This window comes from Triplophysa rosa, linkage group LG6 (genome assembly GCF_024868665.1).
Source record: "Triplophysa rosa linkage group LG6, Trosa_1v2, whole genome shotgun sequence".
NCBI classification, from domain to species: domain Eukaryota; kingdom Metazoa; phylum Chordata; class Actinopteri; order Cypriniformes; family Nemacheilidae; genus Triplophysa; species Triplophysa rosa.
Genome location: NC_079895.1, coordinates 20963314 through 20981354, shown reverse-complemented (window position 1 = coordinate 20981354; position 18041 = coordinate 20963314). Strand labels below are relative to the sequence as shown.

Here is an 18041-nt window from a genome sequence, read left to right as displayed (position 1 = left end):
TTTAATTGTCTGCCATGGCATTGGCAGTAGCTCTTTTGTGGTGGTGACATTAAGTGTAAGATGGTACACTGTGAGAAGCACAGTAGGAAGTCAATGAAATAAGTAGGTTGCATTTAGTTAAGAGTTCTGAATGGTTGTAGTGTGAGGTCAGGTAACAAACAGCACAGGTATATTTGGACTCTGTAATTGCTTAAATCCACTTCTAGTCAAAGAGCCTGGAACAGCGCTCTGAGCTGCTTAGAACGTTATTTTGGCCTTTATTAGGTGTGCTGCTACACTTAATTGGTTTAAGTGATCTATATTTACTGGACACAAGCAAAGACTTGATTTGAACAGTCATCTTGACCTCCACTTATACATTTATGTTGCTTCTGGGTCTGAGTTGTGCAGTGGTTCAGAAAAACTCATGATATCAATTGGGCATTGGCCTGCAGGAAATTACCTGTCTTGTGTATTTGTATACCAATTTGCGCACAGGTTGTTGCACCAGCATTATTAAAACCTCCATCACTTTTACCAAAATTGTTTAGAGCAGATTGAACAGTGTTTTAGCCGTCATGTAATGTAGTTTCTCGTTATTATATAATTTCATTTTATCTTGCTATTCTGGTGGGATTATTGGCACACCTGGACAGTTGTATTATGCCTGTGAAAACAGTCCAGACATTGTAGCCATGATACACGATGAGGATAAACATCATGCTTTTTGTTAAAGGTTAGGATTTTCTGTTTTAGCTGAATCGGTGTGCTTAGATTTAGATCTCTCTCAAACGCTATAGTTACATTTGCGGCTCCCTGAGCCATGCAAACCAAGCTTGTGTACACACTCAAGCATGTTGTATCATTATTTAAAACTCACACAAGAGTGTAAAATGCATATCAATCATTAGAGATGTTTCCTGGTGCTTTTAGGGATACAGGGTTTCATGAACCAGAGACACACGGGCAGAATGTTAATATAATTATGAAAAGTCTTGATATCTGGCCCTTTACATATGGCTGATTTCCTCAGATGGGGTGACCATGCGTCTCTACTAGAAACTGAAATCCACTCTGCTTTAGGGAATCGCTGCTGTTCCCTTTGTTGCCGATATGTGGCGACATGTAAACATGGTACTCGAAAACATGCATTCTCAGGCATTTGTTTTTGCCCCTGTACTTTAAAAACAGCATAGATAGTATTTTTGTGAACTTGGTATTAAATGTTGTGTCATTTGTCATTTTAACTTATGATGTAAAAGCCCATGCAGTATCATAATATATTGAATCAATCGTTTTTTGTGTCTGGATTGTATACAAATGTTGTAAACTAGACTGTTAAAAGCTAGCTCGTTTTGTTGACATTTGAGGAAAATAACATCGCTTATAACTCGCTTGAACCGGTTGACTTATAAAGAAATTCGTGGCTGAATATATTACTGAGACAGAGTCGGAAGAGCATTAGATATAGGCGTCACTGCATAGATTATTCAAACAACCCCCACTCTCGGCCAATAGCGTGCTGCGTGAAATAAATTATGCAAATATCACAGGCTGCAGATATTCACCAGCGCAGAGATGAGCTGACCTTGGAGTTTCTTTGTGCTGCGGCACTGGACGTACAGTCTTCTAATAAAGGGAGCCTTTCTGCTGGGGACTCACACGATCAGCGCATAATATTCCTGTAAACGCGTACAAAGGATGTAATATTCAAAAACACCGCAGGAAGGACACATTCGCGTCTGTTGTCGATTTCATATGGGCGAAATAGCATGAATTCTCCATGCTATTCCGTGGCGATGGATCTTGGTGTTTGTCAGCTTAGAAATTTTTCAATATCTTTCCTGTCATCGTTGTTGGGTACAGAGACTTCGTCCGTCAAGCTCGACAATAGGTAACGTTAAATGTCAGAATTGTTATGTTGGCAATATAAAATGTCACGGTGGCAGAAAACAAGGGTAACGTTACAGCTTCTGTCGTGCAAACAGCCTATATTCTGTCCAAAATGTAACCAATGTGAAAAACAAGCGATGCTTTTGGTTGAATGTGGGTCTTTGGTATTGTTGAAGGATCGTTTTACGGGTTTTGCCGTTTGGCGTCTGTCATATATAAACGTCTAGTAAGCTCAAACCAGTTTGCCTGCCATTTCAATTACGTCCAACATATGCAGTATGAATCCTGAATTTGTACTGGGTATCCTTTTGATTATACTTTGTTTATTAAAGTCATGGAATACAGTAGCTTTTAATTTTTCTCTAGAGATTTCCTTGTAGCATTAGTGCCACTGTGTAGATGGTTTGCCTTTAAACGACAAATCCTGTTGTTTGTATTCAAATATCCGTCTTTGCGTTTTGGTGTTGTGCCTAAGCAGTGAAGTAATGATTCTCTTTTCCCCCCACAGCTCATCTGGTGCCAGTGTTGTGGCCATAGACAACAAAATTGAACAAGCGATGGTAAGTCCCAATGCTTCTAAATTTCACATATTTTAGCATTGACCGAGATAATTTGCTTACAGGCTGTAAACATATTGAAGAATTGCATTAGACTCTGCGGAATGAATAATGTAATCAAATGGTTTGTTGCTACTTCCATTGTAACAGCGCTGCTACATTGTTGCTCGGTTATGTTCGTGTAAATAATTGCGAATTGTGTTGTGTAATTAGTTTTGGTGACGTGGTAAACCCTTTTTGGGGAGCTAAAATTTTGCGGACTTGCCTGGGGTTTTACCTGCGCGTACTCACGCGATCTGTGTGCGCCTTGTTACTGTTGCTAGGCAAACCCCAAAGCTTTTACACCTAGTTAAAAATATCTCGGCCTCTGATTGGTCTGACAATGTGTGGGACGGCCATTTTGTGCGTTGGGTGACGCTGAGCAATGGCATAAAGAGAGGAGGAGGGGACTGCGAGTAAAGAGTAGGATGCAGGTAGCCATAGCTTTTATATGCTGTAAAATGAAGCATTAGCTGTAAATGTAGTAAATAATATGTAAGTAAATATGCATTTTTCAACAACATTATAAATGTAATTAACTTGAATTACAAGTTTTTATTACTATTATTTTGCAGTGCATGTCATCTATAAGAATCCAAAAGACATTCGAAAATAACTGTTGATTTTCTGTTCTCAGGATCTTGTGAAGAGTCACTTGATGTATGCTGTTCGGGAGGAGGTGGAAGTGTTAAAGGAACAGATTAAAGAACTAATTGAGAGAAATTCTCAGCTTGAACAGGAAAACAACCTGCTCAAGAACCTGGCTAGTCCAGAGCAACTTGCACAGTTCCAGGCACAAGTTCAAAGCGGTTCACCACCTTCATCCACTCAAGGAGCACAGCCACCTGCCCCATCAGCCCAGCACGCAGCACAAAACTCTGGACCCTCGGCATAGCACAGGATGAATGTTCCCGTTACAGACAACGAGTGGCCCGAAAAATAAGTAAAACAGACTGAAGCTTATGAACAAACATGTCTCACTCGCATGTAGACTGACAAAATTTGCACACCTTTCAAAACGTGATAATTGTCGTACACACTATTGACAATCCAGTTGGCTGTTGACTGATGTTGGATGTTGCCAAAATCCATGGACTGCGATTGTCAGGTGGAAGAAAATAATCCAAGAGGACACACCGTTAAAAATCCACTGTGCCTGTGTCTAAAGTAATGTTGGTTTTCAGTTCAGGCTGTTTTTCATGTCTCACTTACGTTTGTAGTGTAAATGCTGACTGCGGTCTTTTTAGACTGTAAGCTTATATTAACAAGCACTTTGACGGTGACGAATGTGATAAACTCTGCCAATCTGTGCCCCATCTGGCATGGGGAAGGTGGATGCAAAGATGACTTGCATAGTTGCATTGGTTTAATTATGCTACTTCTTTGAATGAAGAAAAGGAAGAGCTGTTTTGCTTTAAATGCTGATTCTTTCTCTTGCACATTCAAGGCTGCTTATCTTTGCAGTGATACATGCAAGAATGATAGGTGAGAAGTGAGCTGAATGCTCATTCTTTCTCTTGCAAATTCAAGACTGCTTATCTGTGCAGTGATACATGCAAGAATGATAGGTGAGGAGTGAGCTGAATTTTGAGGCGGACAGGCTAATGTAAACTATTGTAAGATGAGTGTAAGTATTTTGTAAAATAGCGATATCATGCGAAACAGTTAAAGAGACTATATAGGTTGTACAGATAGAGGCATAGTTGTTGGCTTGCCCAGATGATGTCTTTTTAATGCTGTTAAAACAAGACCTGTCTTGTGATATTTATCTGACAATTGGAAACTACTCATCTAACACATACTGTACACTACTTGGTTCACCTTAAATGATTTGAAGTATTACACCCATGTGATTTCAGTTTTGACAGTGAAGTGTTTTGGATCAATCTTTTAACCTACAGTTACTCTTGACTATCATATAGCTGACAGATTTAGACATTGTGTACAAGTTGTATGCTTATGTTCTGTGCATGTTCTCAAACCAGTAGATAAATTGTAAAATACTGTAATAGCACTTGCCAGTTGCACTTCACATCTCTCAATAAAGTCATGTTTGTGAACATTGTTGAGAACAATCTTTGAGATGGTTTGCTTTCACTTGTTCCACATCTTGACTGATCAGGCTATATGTTAAAAATAATTGTAAATAGCATTTATTTCTACTGTAAAGGCAGAAGCTGCTTCTGCCCATATTGGTGAGTATATATTTCTTGCTGTTGTCGTACATTTATGTCTAGTACACACGTTAGATTGCAGTCAAGCTCCAACTGTTTCTTTGTATTATTAGTAGTAATGCTACATCAAAATCATTATTTTGGATAAAATTGTCTGCTAAATGCAAAAATGTAAATATTTTTTGTGATAATTTAAGAGATTGAACTTCACGGTTATTAAAACTGCGTTGTGGTGTGATTTATATCATGAAACTTGCAAAAACCTAAAGAGTGAGTTAGATTTAAAATAAGAATGTTCTAATAGACAATGTTTTGTCATCCTGTCAATGTCATCTTCAGCCAGCTCCAGTGTGATTGTCTATACAGTAAGTGTGCTATTTGTTAAATGTACATTTTGGAACATCTATTATGTACTATAATTTTATAATACTATTGTTTCTGTATGATTTTAAAATGTTTACACAAACATTCTGCTTTTTAAAGTCTACCTTTTTATGAAGCACTATCCAAATGTGTTTGACGTTTATTTGAAAAAGTTCACGCAAACACAGTTAAATAGAGAAATGGATAATGACAAGCGATCAGTAAACAGAAATGAATTTGGCGAAAGTGAAAAGATTTGGGGACATAACAACAATGGTTCTGTAGAAAAGTACTTGTTCCCTTCATACAGGGACACTGTAAACATGTGACAAAATGTCATGTATTATTGTACCCCAGATCAAACTCTAGCATACAATCCTTCGTAGGACCCACAAGGAATGTTGTAACCATCCAGTCCTCTGACAGTTTGTATCTGATCACCCATAAATCTCTTTCAGATGTAGGGCAGGGTACAGTATGTGAAGAATTCTGGAATTCACATTCCCATTCGAATACTTTGTATGATCTGAAAGATAGCTGAATAGAGGAAAGAATAATATCAGTTTTTTATTTCCACAATTATCATGATATTATAAATCAAGGGAAGCTAATTTACAATCTAATCTGTAATAAAGAGAATATTACCTGATCCACAAACAACAAATACAAAAAGTGCCAAAAGCCATGGTCCCACAGGGTATTTCTCCTCTTGTGGTCGCTGAAACAAAACAAGTCAAATAATTTAATATCAAGTATAATATAAATGTGTCTGCAATGTCTGTGGAAACATTTGGCCTGCTTTTGATGACAGTTTATTCCTCTTGATGGTCGAATTCTCTGGATCAAACTCCACCACAGGTTCATGCATCATCCCTTGCCATATTATCAAACACATGATGTTAAGCAGAAAAGCCTGTCATACACATGAGCAGGTGATAGTCCATGAATGTCCTGACCGATTCCGACTATTAATGACTATTTACATCTCTCATTATTTTTTGCAGCGGTGACCATGGAAACGGCATATGTGTTAACGTCAAATCGCATCATAAAGCGGATAGTTAGATAGGCTGTGAGTATGTACAACAATAGTGGCGTTACATTACGTCTAAATTAAAAGCGTATATGGGGAAATGGAAGCAAAGGATTTATAGTTTTAAATCTCACTCGCTATGAGGTGTTAATAAAACAGAGCATCGATAAAACTCATATTGCCTCGTAACGAGTCTCATTATAACCTGACAAATCCCAAAAACCAAGACCAAGCATACATGCCCTATTTTGCCATGCGTTTATTTCGACTAGAAATGTCAATCTTACCAGGGTCTTCGCCACGTTTCCTCTCTGAGTGATGTTTTTGCTGTGCTTCTCGTTTGCCATACGGATTCGTTGTTTTGCTACCATCTTCCGACCCAGTGTTCGTGTATAGAAATTCAACGCTACAATTAAATGAAATGTATTGCTTTATCTGTGGTGATGCTTCAGCCCCCTTTCCTGCACCTGCTCCCCTAAACAGAATTATGCGGGGACGGAAGTGCGCCTCCATGTAGCGTAATAACGTCTAGAGGGACTAACTCCCTATTTGCTTCAGCTTTATCTCTCAGATGTACCAAACTGCTTCATTATTTCTCGCTAGTGTTTTACTCGATAAATTGTTAAAATGACATTCATCTGTCACACCGTAAAGGCTAACTGGATTGTAGGCTATATCTCAAAATAAACAAAGCGACCTAACGTTATTTGATGCTTTTTGTACTACACAACGTCAGTTGTCTTCTAAATATATTTCCCACACGATTTTGAGTTGCGATATACTTTATTATTTGTATTTCTTTAAGGGACTATAGTACTTTCCTACTTTCCCCACAGCTGTCAGTGTGAATACTGCTCTAATATTGCCATGTTTTTGAGATGGTGCCAGTAAATAAGATACAAGGTTGCCTCAGCAATTACCTCAGGACCTACAAGACGTTAAGGGGTTGCTTAGCAACTGCATCAAGGGGGTTGTGCAAAGCAGTACACACCTTCAATGCTATAGCAATGAGCTCAGCATTCTCTGGGCTCACATTTCACATTACAATGCATATTGTGATACGGGTGCACTGGGCACTTTTCCATTTCAGCTGCGGTCAAGACTCATCTATCCATGAATGTCCTCCCATTGTGCAAAGAGCTCTGTGCAGTCAGTGGTTGACTAGTTGCAATTTAGCACCTGAAAGGCTTTACTAGATTTTAACATCATATTTAAGTCTCAATCTAATCTTCAAGCCACACAATCTAAACCATTATTTTAAACTTTAGATTTTTAATTGTAAGCAATATAGGCACAGATGATTCACAGTCCTTATAATAAAGGTATTGTAATGTGGATGTGGTTAATTTTTTAAATTTTATTTACATTTTATTGTAATTTCATTTTTATTTTAGTATTTTTTATTATACAAATTGTGTAATCTGCAAGATCTCACTGTTTAAATGTGAAATATGTTAAATGCAATATCTCAGCTGCTTTACTACCTCAACTGAACAGATCTGACAATTTATGTTAATATTTATCAACTTTTTATCTTTATCTTTTATTCCTTATTTGGTTCATTCTTATGAACATTTACGAGGGACTGTCAATTATGTTGTACCCTGTGCAATAACAATAAAGAATCTTGAATCGTATTATTGTGTGGAGCACAACTATAAATTATAAACACACATTGATAAATTAAAAATATGCTAGGAACAGTCAAGACATCACAAAGCAAGAATGACTTTAAATGCTTGAAATTTGATTATCTATAGAGCTTTAGAAAGTAAAATCCGAAAGGACTTGTCAAAGGGGTGTTTTCGTGAACCAGCTGCCAAAACAAAATTTAAATATAAAACATACAAAGATTTTAAAGGGAGGAAGATTTCAAAATTCTCAGGCTGTCAGTGCCACAGTTGCAGACCCTGGCATAGTCGTCATTGTTCTTAAATTGATGTGCATTAGACAACATTTAAAAATGTTTCTCTATGATCAAATTACAGACTTTTAAATGGACCCAAGAAATTTTCATCAGGAACTAACTGTCTTGTGAACATTTTTTACTCTGCCTGCTACCCTCTTTCAAGTTACTAATACTTTCCTTCTTGGTTTCTCTGTGTCAGTCCTACAACAACACAATATTTAATTTCAAATATTAACCCTTAAGGGGGATTATTTATTTATCTTTGCACACTCCAATCCGTTCAGTTTTACTGCTGCTCCCAGATGTAGTCCCAGTATTTTTATACCCTAGAGCCAAAGGGAGAGGAAATGTCTGACCTAGATTTAGATCTGTTTACTCCTAAATTACCTGTCCAATTATGCTTGAACTAAATCCTTATAGGGAAGACAGTGTCTTCACCAAATAAAGTTTAGGTATAGAAAACAAGAGCTAGTCAACCAGATTGAAAAAAAAAAAGATTTGCATCTCAGAAAATTAAGAATCAAAAATAAAAAATCCAAATAACAATATAGTACAACCTCATGTAGTACAAAATGCTGTGGTCTGAGCATGTGTGACTAACTGTTGCAGTCAACCCTTTGTTAATGTTGACATCCAATCAAATGCTAGAACATTTTTGCGAAAAATGTCTTTCAAAATACAAAAAATTTAGATAGGTCACAACATGTTCATTGAAGGATAGAAATAATAACATCTGTCCCTTTCACCAACCCAATGCATTATAAATGTGTCCCAAAATTACCTGCAGCAGATATTTATGATGAAACTCCCGTTACAGAAACTCCCGTACTTCCGTTAACCCAAAATGCCTCCTTAAAAGTCGCATCCAGGTCTTTGTCAATCCTTTTGTGAGGTTTGTATAGCTGACACTGTAGATGTGTCCCTCAGGAGTAGCATGAACGAGAGGGGCCTTAAGAGACCCTTTTTATCTCTATTGGTCTCTTTGTGGAACCTGCACTGTGTCTGGGTTTTGAAACCAATGTAGCCTCCCTGGGACAGTCAAATTACATGTGACCCATTTGGTCAGGTTGGAGGAACAAACAGCAAAATCCTCCTTTGTGTTCCCTTTATGCACAGTGAGCTTTTGTCTTTGTGGGGTGTTGATTGGTCATGATAAGGGGTGAAGAGCCAGACCATTATATTCATCGATAGAAAGTGTGACAAAGTTTACAATTGACAATCTGCTTAGAATGACAATGAACAACAATGTATAGATTTGTTCTCACTTTTATTTTTCAATACAATCTGCTTCTGCCCCAGTGACACGGGGATGGAAAAAATCAGGAGAAATGTATGTTTTGTTGGGATAGTGAAGTGAAACCAAAAGAATTCATTGATGTAAGCAGTACATTTACATTTACATTAGTCATTTGGCATGACGCTTTTATCCAAAGCGACTTACAGAGAGTTCAGGGAGCAATAAAGCGATATGTCATACAGGAGCAATAAAGGAGCTAATACCAAGTTACTAGTTTCAACAAAAGCCACAACATTTACAGTAACTTATATACCCTTCCTGAACCGACACATATAGACAGTTAGCTCACTGTCCACCCTATGGGTCAAACTGTCTGAGAGAACAGAACGAGGACCACAATTTGCTTTAAGGTCATTCATAATTGATTTACTGAACTGGATCTAGGCAGTGCAGAAAGACACAGGCGACTAAGTTCTCACGCTAACACAAAGTCACACCCTTTCAGGGAACCTGATTGAAAGGATAAGATGACCAAGCTTTATTTAGACTATTGTGCTGTATAAACTGAATAAATAACTAAAATAAATCTTCTAGTGTATGAAACTGTCAGAAAAGTGCATGATGTGCTGTAAATACCGTTTGTGTGTTACTGTTTCCTAAACCTTACCTTAATTTGTTCTTAATGCATTTGTTTTTCAGCTGGCACAGACCAATGAAATGTTTGTTTTTTTGACAAGGAACTAATGAATGGATTAGTTCCTCCAGATGTTTAGACTGAGAGCCCCACTGCCGGAAACAAACAAGGCCATAAGCTGATAAAGACTGAATATGGAAACAGAAGTCAGGCTCTGTCAGAAGGATTCAGGTATTTTAGGTACTATGGCTGAAGACTTTGTTTTGAGAGGACTAGGACAAGAAAACTAATACTTATACAAACAGAACATGGTGCATTAAATGTCGGAAGACACATAAGGTGGGGACATTAGATAAACTCTCGGATATCTTTCAGTGTATTCTGAGTAGTTGCCAAAATCATCAGTTACATTTTTACTAGTAGTAACAGAAAAACGTTTAGAAGCAGGATATATTGTTGACAAATGACCATGAGTGGCACCCAGTTATTTTCTCAGTTATGATTTGCTAATCCTAATTCCTAATTCACGTACTATGTGCTATTCACTAAAACTATGCATTCATTAGTAGCAGCAACACAGCCGTATGTATTACAATGTTGCAAATAAAGGACATAGTAACCACTCAATTTAATGCACCTTTTTGTTTATTTGTCGCCATGCACAGGGCTCAGATACCAGAGGATTCCAACCATCTCTCAAAGGCTGTTCCACAGAAAAATGACTATTTTCACTTAACCACAGAGATTAAGAAATGTATGAAATGACGCATGTCATATAGGTAATAGCGGCACATAGAACAATATTTACAGCAAAGAGATGTGATTTATTATTTGCTTAAAAAGAGAGACTGACCCATTCATTATACCATTTGTCATGCTTCACTTTCACCACAACTCCCAACTGTTTCCCCAAGAAGCAATTGTATGCATCTTGACTGCCTGTACCGCATCTTTTGTCTCAGGTAAAAGTTTGTTTCGTGTAAAAAGAAGTCTCCACAAAGTCATATTTAAAGCAATGTCACTTCATAATTTATTTGATTGTTTTTAAATACTGCAAAGGGATAGTTTGTCCAAAGTAAAAATTCCTTCATCATTTACTCACCCTTATGTTGTTGCTAACCTGTAGACTTTCTTGCTTGCGCAGAATATAAAAGATGTTTTGAAGAATGTTGCAAACACTGGCTCCTACTGGCTTCTTCAAAATATTGTCTCCACAGAAAAAAAGAGTAATAAATTGGTTGTGAATGACACGAGGGTGAATAAATAAGGACAGATTTTTTTTATTTTTGGAAAACTATTACTTTAACTGTTCCAGTGTGGAATTTTGATTAAAGAAATAGGCTGAATCTTTGGAGAAGAAGAAAAAGAACTCATATGGTCCACTGTTTGTCACATGACTGCACAAGCAGTATCAAAACTTTATAACAGGCATAATTAGTTCACACAGTTTATTTCTTCTCACACAGACATTTACTGTTAAGAAGACCCATGCAAAGTGTAACAAAGAAAGGTCCAGTGTACGTCTTTCAGTTCTTTCCTAAGTAAGTTTATTTACTAGACTTTATTTACTAGACTAGAATAGAACAGAGCAAGGAACAAACTTAGCTTTAAAAGTCATGTATAATTGATTCACTGAACTGTATAGGCAGTGCAGAAACACAGGCAACTGAGTTCTTATGCTAACACTCAGTCACACCCTTCTAGAGCCTGACGGATTACCTTTACACTGAATACAATATGACGCGTCTTGGGCAAAATCTTTAAAAATGACCTTAACAAAAGCATTTGTTAAAAGTCTTTTTTGTTAGTGTGGTTGCTTAGAAGATATGGTACAGAGCAGATTCAGTTAAGACGTGTTCCTGCTTCACTCAAACCCAAATGTCCACATTCTAAGACAACAGAAAAGGCCAAGCTGAGGCGTAACTGTGATTAATATTTTATGGTGTTATAGGGGAAGCGAGCATTCAGTGTGTGGGCTAACCTCATTACCACTGCACAACATGCATTTCTTCAGGATTTTTGTCCTGTTTGCCAGTATAATAAATTATGTAAAGTAACAGATTTACTATGAAGATGGTTATTTTTCAAATTTTAAGCAACGGGAGAGGAAAATCTTAAAGATGTATATTCTCCGAAAACCAGTCTTATGTTTAACGTGTGCAATTTTACTTCTCAATTAAATTATGAAGTGTATGAGTTCAGAAAGATTTATAAATTTCTGTCTCACTAGTATCAGCAATGAAAACAAATATCTCTTCATGCGGGTTGAACTTGGCCCAAATCAAAAGTGTAGGAGGCAGGCCCGGATTAAGAATTCAGGGGCCCCTGGGCACAAGTGTCTTGTAGACCCCCCCCCCATACGCACGGGCACACAAATAAAGTTTTGAAATAGCCTACAGGGTACTACGTGTAGGAAGCACCTCTATCTTATACAGGATTCCGTTGTTGATCATGGAATGGGACCGGGTTGGACCTGCACAGTTTCGGCGGGTGGGGCTTCCTGGGTCGCGGCTCGTGGGCTCTCCCTGTTCTTCGTGGACGTTGCTCGGTGGCTTTGGTCGGGGTCACTGAGTGCAGCTATAACACGTCAGAGGAGATCTGGCCCTCCCGGCTGAGCCTGGATTCTCCCGAGGTTTTTTTTCTCCATTAATTCAGCATTGGAGTTTGGGTTCCTCGCCACAGCAGAGCAGTGCAGTGTTGGCTTGCTCACCGGGAGACTGCATTTATTTATTTATTCATTTATTCATTTATTTATTAGATATTATTTATTATAATGATCTTGCTTGGTCTATAAACACCATGCACTGTGCTGTGTTTTACCTTTCTGTGTTTTTCTTATTTGCTCCTGTAAAGCTGCTTTGGAACAATGCACATTGTGAAAAGCGCTATATAAATAAAATTGAATTGAATTGAATTGATTACATTGCCAAGTTACAAACTATGATCACAACCTGAAGGACAATATCAACGCCTGTACACATCCTCCATCATACAAGATTTACACCACAACAATATCAAGACATTTCCCTGCATACTGTAACTCACTGGCACTTGCAAGCACACACTGCCTCACCTCTACCTATTAATTCAGTTCTATCAGATTCTTCCATAATTCAACACAAACACGCCGGATTCACAAAACTGTTCTTAAGAGAAAATATAAGAACTTTATTAATAAAGATAAATTATAGGACGTTCTTAAGAATATTCTTAAGTAATATTTTCTTATAAACATTTTAATTTGTCTAAGAATAAAAGGGCAGACTTTGTCATTGATTATACTATAAGAGTAATTTGTCCTTTGGTTAAACTTTATTTGTGTAAGCACCTCGCGACTCACGTTCTTGTGTAAGCGTGTGTGTTAAACTGTATTAACGAATATTATAGGTATACTTACACGAGTCCGTGTAAGTAAACATTTTGCAAAGCACTCTGGATTTTCTAATAACGAAGGCTAAAAATCGGTAAAGTAGGCTAAGGCAGTTAGACCTGATCAACATTATATCAAAATTCATTAATTGGCGAAGAAACACCACCAAATACATGTAAACAACTCTTACCTTTTGAGATTTTAAAGACAACCGTGAGGGTATTCTATCCTATGGATTATATTTACAACAATAAAGCCGTTTTCATTTACATATTTTCAGTTTAGTGACTTAGCGCGACATTTAACAAATCACCATAAAAAGCGGCGATTTTGGCTATATTCTTTCACACAGCCTCTGTCTAGGTAACCATGTGCATATTTACAGACGAAATGTGTTCATGTTTATACATTCAAACAGTCGATAACAGTGACAGGTTGTTGGAAACGCCGTTTTGTACTCATTTCATTCAGGAGTCACCTGTGGAATGTGCTGCTTCTTCCTGCCGCTCACTGAGATCCCTGCGCGGGGAAAAGGAGACATTGCGCTCGCGGGACAGCACTGGCGACGTTTTCCCACTGAATGAAAGCTTTACCGGAAGGTCGCTGGATATTTCCCTTTGTGCTTCTCCTGAACAAAAGCTGCTAAAGAGCTTGTAAAAGTTACTAAATCAAGAGACAGACTTGCGTACGTTAGAAACACTGTTTTGTGTGCGCACGTGCGTGTGCGCGGGCCAGATAGGCACACTGCAGAATTAATATAGCGAAAACATGGTTATGTTACATTTTCTCCCCCCTTCTTGGACCCCAAGCGCGCATGGGCCCCTGGGCCGGTGCCCATAATGCCCCTTGGATAATCCGGCCCAGGAGGATATCTGTGGATTTTATCCCATTATACACTCTACAGTAGTATTTAAGGTATATTCTTCAAACCAAGTGGCAAAACTGTACTTACACAAGGATCACAATTGCAGCAAAAACCATATAAACCTGAATATCATAGACCCTTGGGGGTCCACAACATCATAGTAAATGCAAAGCATCAAAAGCACCCAGCAAACTAGCACATATTAGCTGCTTTCGCTATGGGTAGTTAAAGGAACTAAGTTATAGACCATTTTCCTGGACCAGAGTCATTTAGTTTCATTCACACCGGCAGTAGGACCGTAATGGCAGCCTTGAGCAAGTATGGATGGAGCATGGTTTTTGTTGTCTGACGTTAGTTTCGTAATAACAGAGAAACAATAGAAACATTTGCAAAACTGTGATTGAAAGAGCCAAAAGGAAGAGATGTGTACGCAAAAATCGACGGCAACATTCATATTTATAAAAACGGTCTTTAACGTGGAAAGTGCTTAGCGCCACGTCAGGTTCTGAGCAGACGTGCGCACTTTTGCTTGTCCGAGTGCTGCAGGTTTTTGGAAGTATAAGGCATTCTTGCCGATTGTAAAGGATTTGGACATTGACAGGTGCTCATATTTCAAATATATTAATTAGACATTATTTAGACTAAAACTGTTCAGCTGCCCAGAATTTCAAGATCATTTGCGATTTATGGATTTTACATCTGAAAGAGAGGTGTATGCACGTTCTCTGTGTATATGTTCTTTCTACGAATCACACGTGGACGGTTTCTACACTGTTTTATAAATGAGGCCCGTATGTAGCTGATTTACACCCCTCATGAAATACCAAAGTGGCTCATCTGCTCTTCAGCTCATCCTTGCGTCATTGTTTTTGTAATGCCATGCAGTCACGACTCAGAGCCTATGACTGTGCGAGCATGTGCGCGTGTATTTGCATTCTGTCACAGACTGCTCCATGACCCTCTCATGCCTGCAAAGCACACATTTTCATGTTCATTATAACCGATGGCCTCAACAGAGGATAAAGACTGAAATTCCACGAAATCCAATAAGTTTAAACAGTATATTCTAGTGTAGAACACGAATGACGGCACATTTTGTTCACCCTTACCACAATCAAAGGACATTTTATTTAAATAAATATGAATTGCCTTTCAAAGTAAAATAAAAAACGGGTTCTTTCCATTTGCGCTCCTGGGTCTTTAAAAGACCAAACACATAGGAATTTAAGTGAAACGCAAACCTGTGTGAATAAGGTGTCCATTGCCGCTGCCAACCTGTGCCACTAGGCCTACTCAGAGTAGCGGAAAGTAGGTCACTAGCCTGACAAACCAAACAGCTTTGTGCTGTCCTGCCCCTGCAGACTAGTCCTCTGCACCACATGGATGAGAGAACAACAAAAACAATATTTTTTTTATTTTCCATGACGCTTTTCAAGTCAAGATCGTGCAAAACTGCGACAGAGATATGTTTAGGTTGGGGCCAAATTTAGCTCCATGACACTCAGACTTTCCCTGTTTTTACTTCTTAGAGTTTCTCTACTGCCTAGCCTGTGAAAACAAACACTCTTTGAGTAAGGTTGGGTGTAAGACCTCGATGTGTGTGGCTGCTCCCAGTGCACTGCAGTTTCATTCGAAACTCCAGTGACTGTGTTTTGAAAACACGCACCATGGTTACCTTATCTTTCCAGGAAGACACTCATTTAATGTCATAAGTCTGATGTATCATCCGTCAGCAAGGATGATTACAATATGTTTCGATTTAATTTGGATTTGTGGGTGGAGTGGTGGAATTCCCTGATTGTGGAATAATCGTAAAGTAAAGTACAGCCTGAGGGATTAAAGTGCTGAGCCAAAACACAGAGGTGGAGTGACAAACACCCCATGTTTGTGGCTGCCTACATGAAAGGCTTTTAATACACATGGGCAAAAAAGGAATGTATAAAGGACATGTTATGTGAAGGTGACTTTAGTGAGAGTATAGAGCTAACAAATAAATCCTTTAAAAAAACTAATATATTCTAAAAATGACTTATAATCAATGAAAAAATAATAACTAAAATATTTTCCAATATGTTTAGCACAAATGACATGGTAAGAATTCTAGCAATACATATCTGGCCACTAGAAGATCCAGTGATTTTGTGACTCAGCAGTTGATATAGTATTTTTTACATTTTATTTTTAATTCTTACAAAGTTATTTTTGCTTACACCACTAACAGATTTAAATTTGTTCATCTTAAATGTTTATTTTAAAGTACCATGTCAAATAATACTCTATATCTTAATATAAGTATTTTATAATTTTCCTGTTTTTATATTATTACGTTTTCTTATTATTATTTCTGTAGTGTTTTTTAAATATCTTCTGCTAAAATTTAGAAATCAATATGAATTAATTGAATTTAAATGGGTTTCAATTAAAAATATTTATTATCTAAATATTTACTCATCCTTATTATGTGACTGATTAAGTTGTTGTTAAAAAGTTATAATGTCACTGTGAAAATATTTGATTTTGAAGATCTCTGACTGTTATGTATTAGATATTTTTCTTATCAAGTGATTTCATGCTTAAAATGTTTAAATACAAAAAACAATATACCAGTCAATAATCTTTTTCTTTGGTGCATTTTGTCACACACACACGCACACGCACACACACACACACGCACGCACGCACACACACACACACACACACACACACATCTCCGTGGGGCCAGTCCACAGGCGTAATGTTTTTTATACTGTACAAACTGTATATTTTATCTCCTACCCCTACCTCTAAACCTAAAGATCATAGAAAACTTTTTGCATTTTTAGATTAAAAAAAATATATTGTTCTGTACAATTAATAAGCTTTTTTGCTCATGGGGACCTCAATTTTGGTCCCCACGGTGACACGAGTTCCCATGTGTTGGTGTGCATTCAGGTTTAGGTCCCCACCGGGATATAAAAACATGTCCACACACACACACAGCTGAACAATTCAAACAAACAGAGAACAAACAAAGACCTCCTCCATCTACAACTCTGTTACCCATAGTCTTAGACTGCCACTAATGATGTAATGTTTGGGGTGGGCATTCCACATGGAAGTGTCAGTGAAACACTACTTACTAATGAGAGGGTGCAGGTCAGGTTTCACAGTACTGTGTGACAGCCATTGTCTCTGCCACAAGCCGCAGCTCATACTCTGTGCATCACACAGTAAAGGAATGCAGGTGAAAGTCAACAGCAGTTTACATTCAGCAGATAAACTCCAGATAACCTTGCACTGTTATCTTAAAAAACTTAGTAACTCCCAGTCAACGGCACACATACAACATGGCAGCTTGCAGGTTACACCTGGAAAGATTTGTATTGTACATATTAATGCATTTGGCAGATGCTTTCATCCAAGCAAAGTGCAAGTGTATTCAAGTATACATTTTGATTTGGTTTAAAATGAACACATTTCTGGTTGTGGTGAAGAATGAGCTTTATTGACAGGTCAGTAGGTACAGTATGCATAGAGCCTACGGATATCTATTTTAGTCTGTTAAATTATGCGGACATTTTATGTCAGGTCTATGTCGTTTACAGGGATTTTATGTTTAACTTTTAGAGAACAGATGATTTTCTCTGCACATCAATGCCGAATCTGCGGAAAACAAGCTCATAAAATTAATTAAATTTTTAAGGAATAGTGGCCCATCACTATACTGGGGCATAAGGACCCAAACAGACCACAGGGTGAGCACCCCCTGGTTGTCTACCTAACACCTCTCCAGCAGCAACCTAGTTTAGCCAGGAGGTCTCCCAACCAGGTACTGACCAGGCTCAACCCTGTTTAGCTTCAGTGAACAACAAACCTTGGGTTACAGGGTGATACAGCTGCTGAAGAATGCAGTTGAACATTAGTTTGGAGCATAGATGAACATGCGAGTGAATGTTTAGTCAGCATGGAACCAATGGTGTTTCCGAATGAGTGAATTGGCTTCTGGAAT

At 37.9% G+C, this 18041-nt stretch overlaps 2 protein-coding genes across 4 annotated transcripts in view; one reads left to right on the top strand and one right to left on the bottom strand.

The window, feature by feature from the left end:
* The window catches only part of tsc22d1 (TSC22 domain family, member 1), a 101394-nt gene extending 96866 nt beyond the window's left edge, over nt 1-4528 (top strand). For 2 of the 3 annotated variants that reach the window (XM_057335455.1, XM_057335457.1), the window contains exons 2-3: nt 2381-2432; nt 3106-4528. In XM_057335455.1, the coding sequence (XP_057191438.1) occupies nt 2381-2432; nt 3106-3363 (310 nt within the window). In that variant the 3' untranslated portion in view covers nt 3364-4528. Of the gene's footprint in view, nt 1-1541; nt 1874-2380; nt 2433-3105 lie in introns of those variants that run through there. The other variant, XM_057335456.1, reaches the window with a different exon arrangement.
* A 115-nt stretch (nt 4529-4643) lies between these two features.
* serp2 (stress-associated endoplasmic reticulum protein family member 2) lies at nt 4644-7580 on the bottom strand. The gene is made up of 3 exons (XM_057335470.1): nt 6326-7580; nt 5651-5723; nt 4644-5542 (listed from the first exon to the last, which is right to left on the bottom strand). The coding sequence occupies exons 1-3, from the start codon at nt 6407-6409 to the stop codon at nt 5502-5504; spliced, it is 198 nt and encodes a 65-aa protein (XP_057191453.1). The 5' UTR covers nt 6410-7580; the 3' UTR covers nt 4644-5501.
* Nucleotides 7581-18041: the final 10461 nt, after the last annotated feature.

Bases quoted from the DNA above. Each gene is read 5' to 3' on its own strand.
- serp2 (XM_057335470.1), bottom strand. From the start codon at position 6,409: ATGGTAGCAAAACAACGAATCCGTATGGCAAACGAGAAGCACAGCAAA. The intron at 5,724-6,325 runs GTAAGATTGACA...GTTTTGTTTCAG, and splicing joins GAAACGTGGCGAAGACCCTG to CGACCACAAGAGGAGAAATA. The intron at 5,543-5,650 runs GTAATATTCTCT...TCCTCTATTCAG, and splicing joins ATTTGTTGTTTGTGGATCAG to CTATCTTTCAGATCATACAA.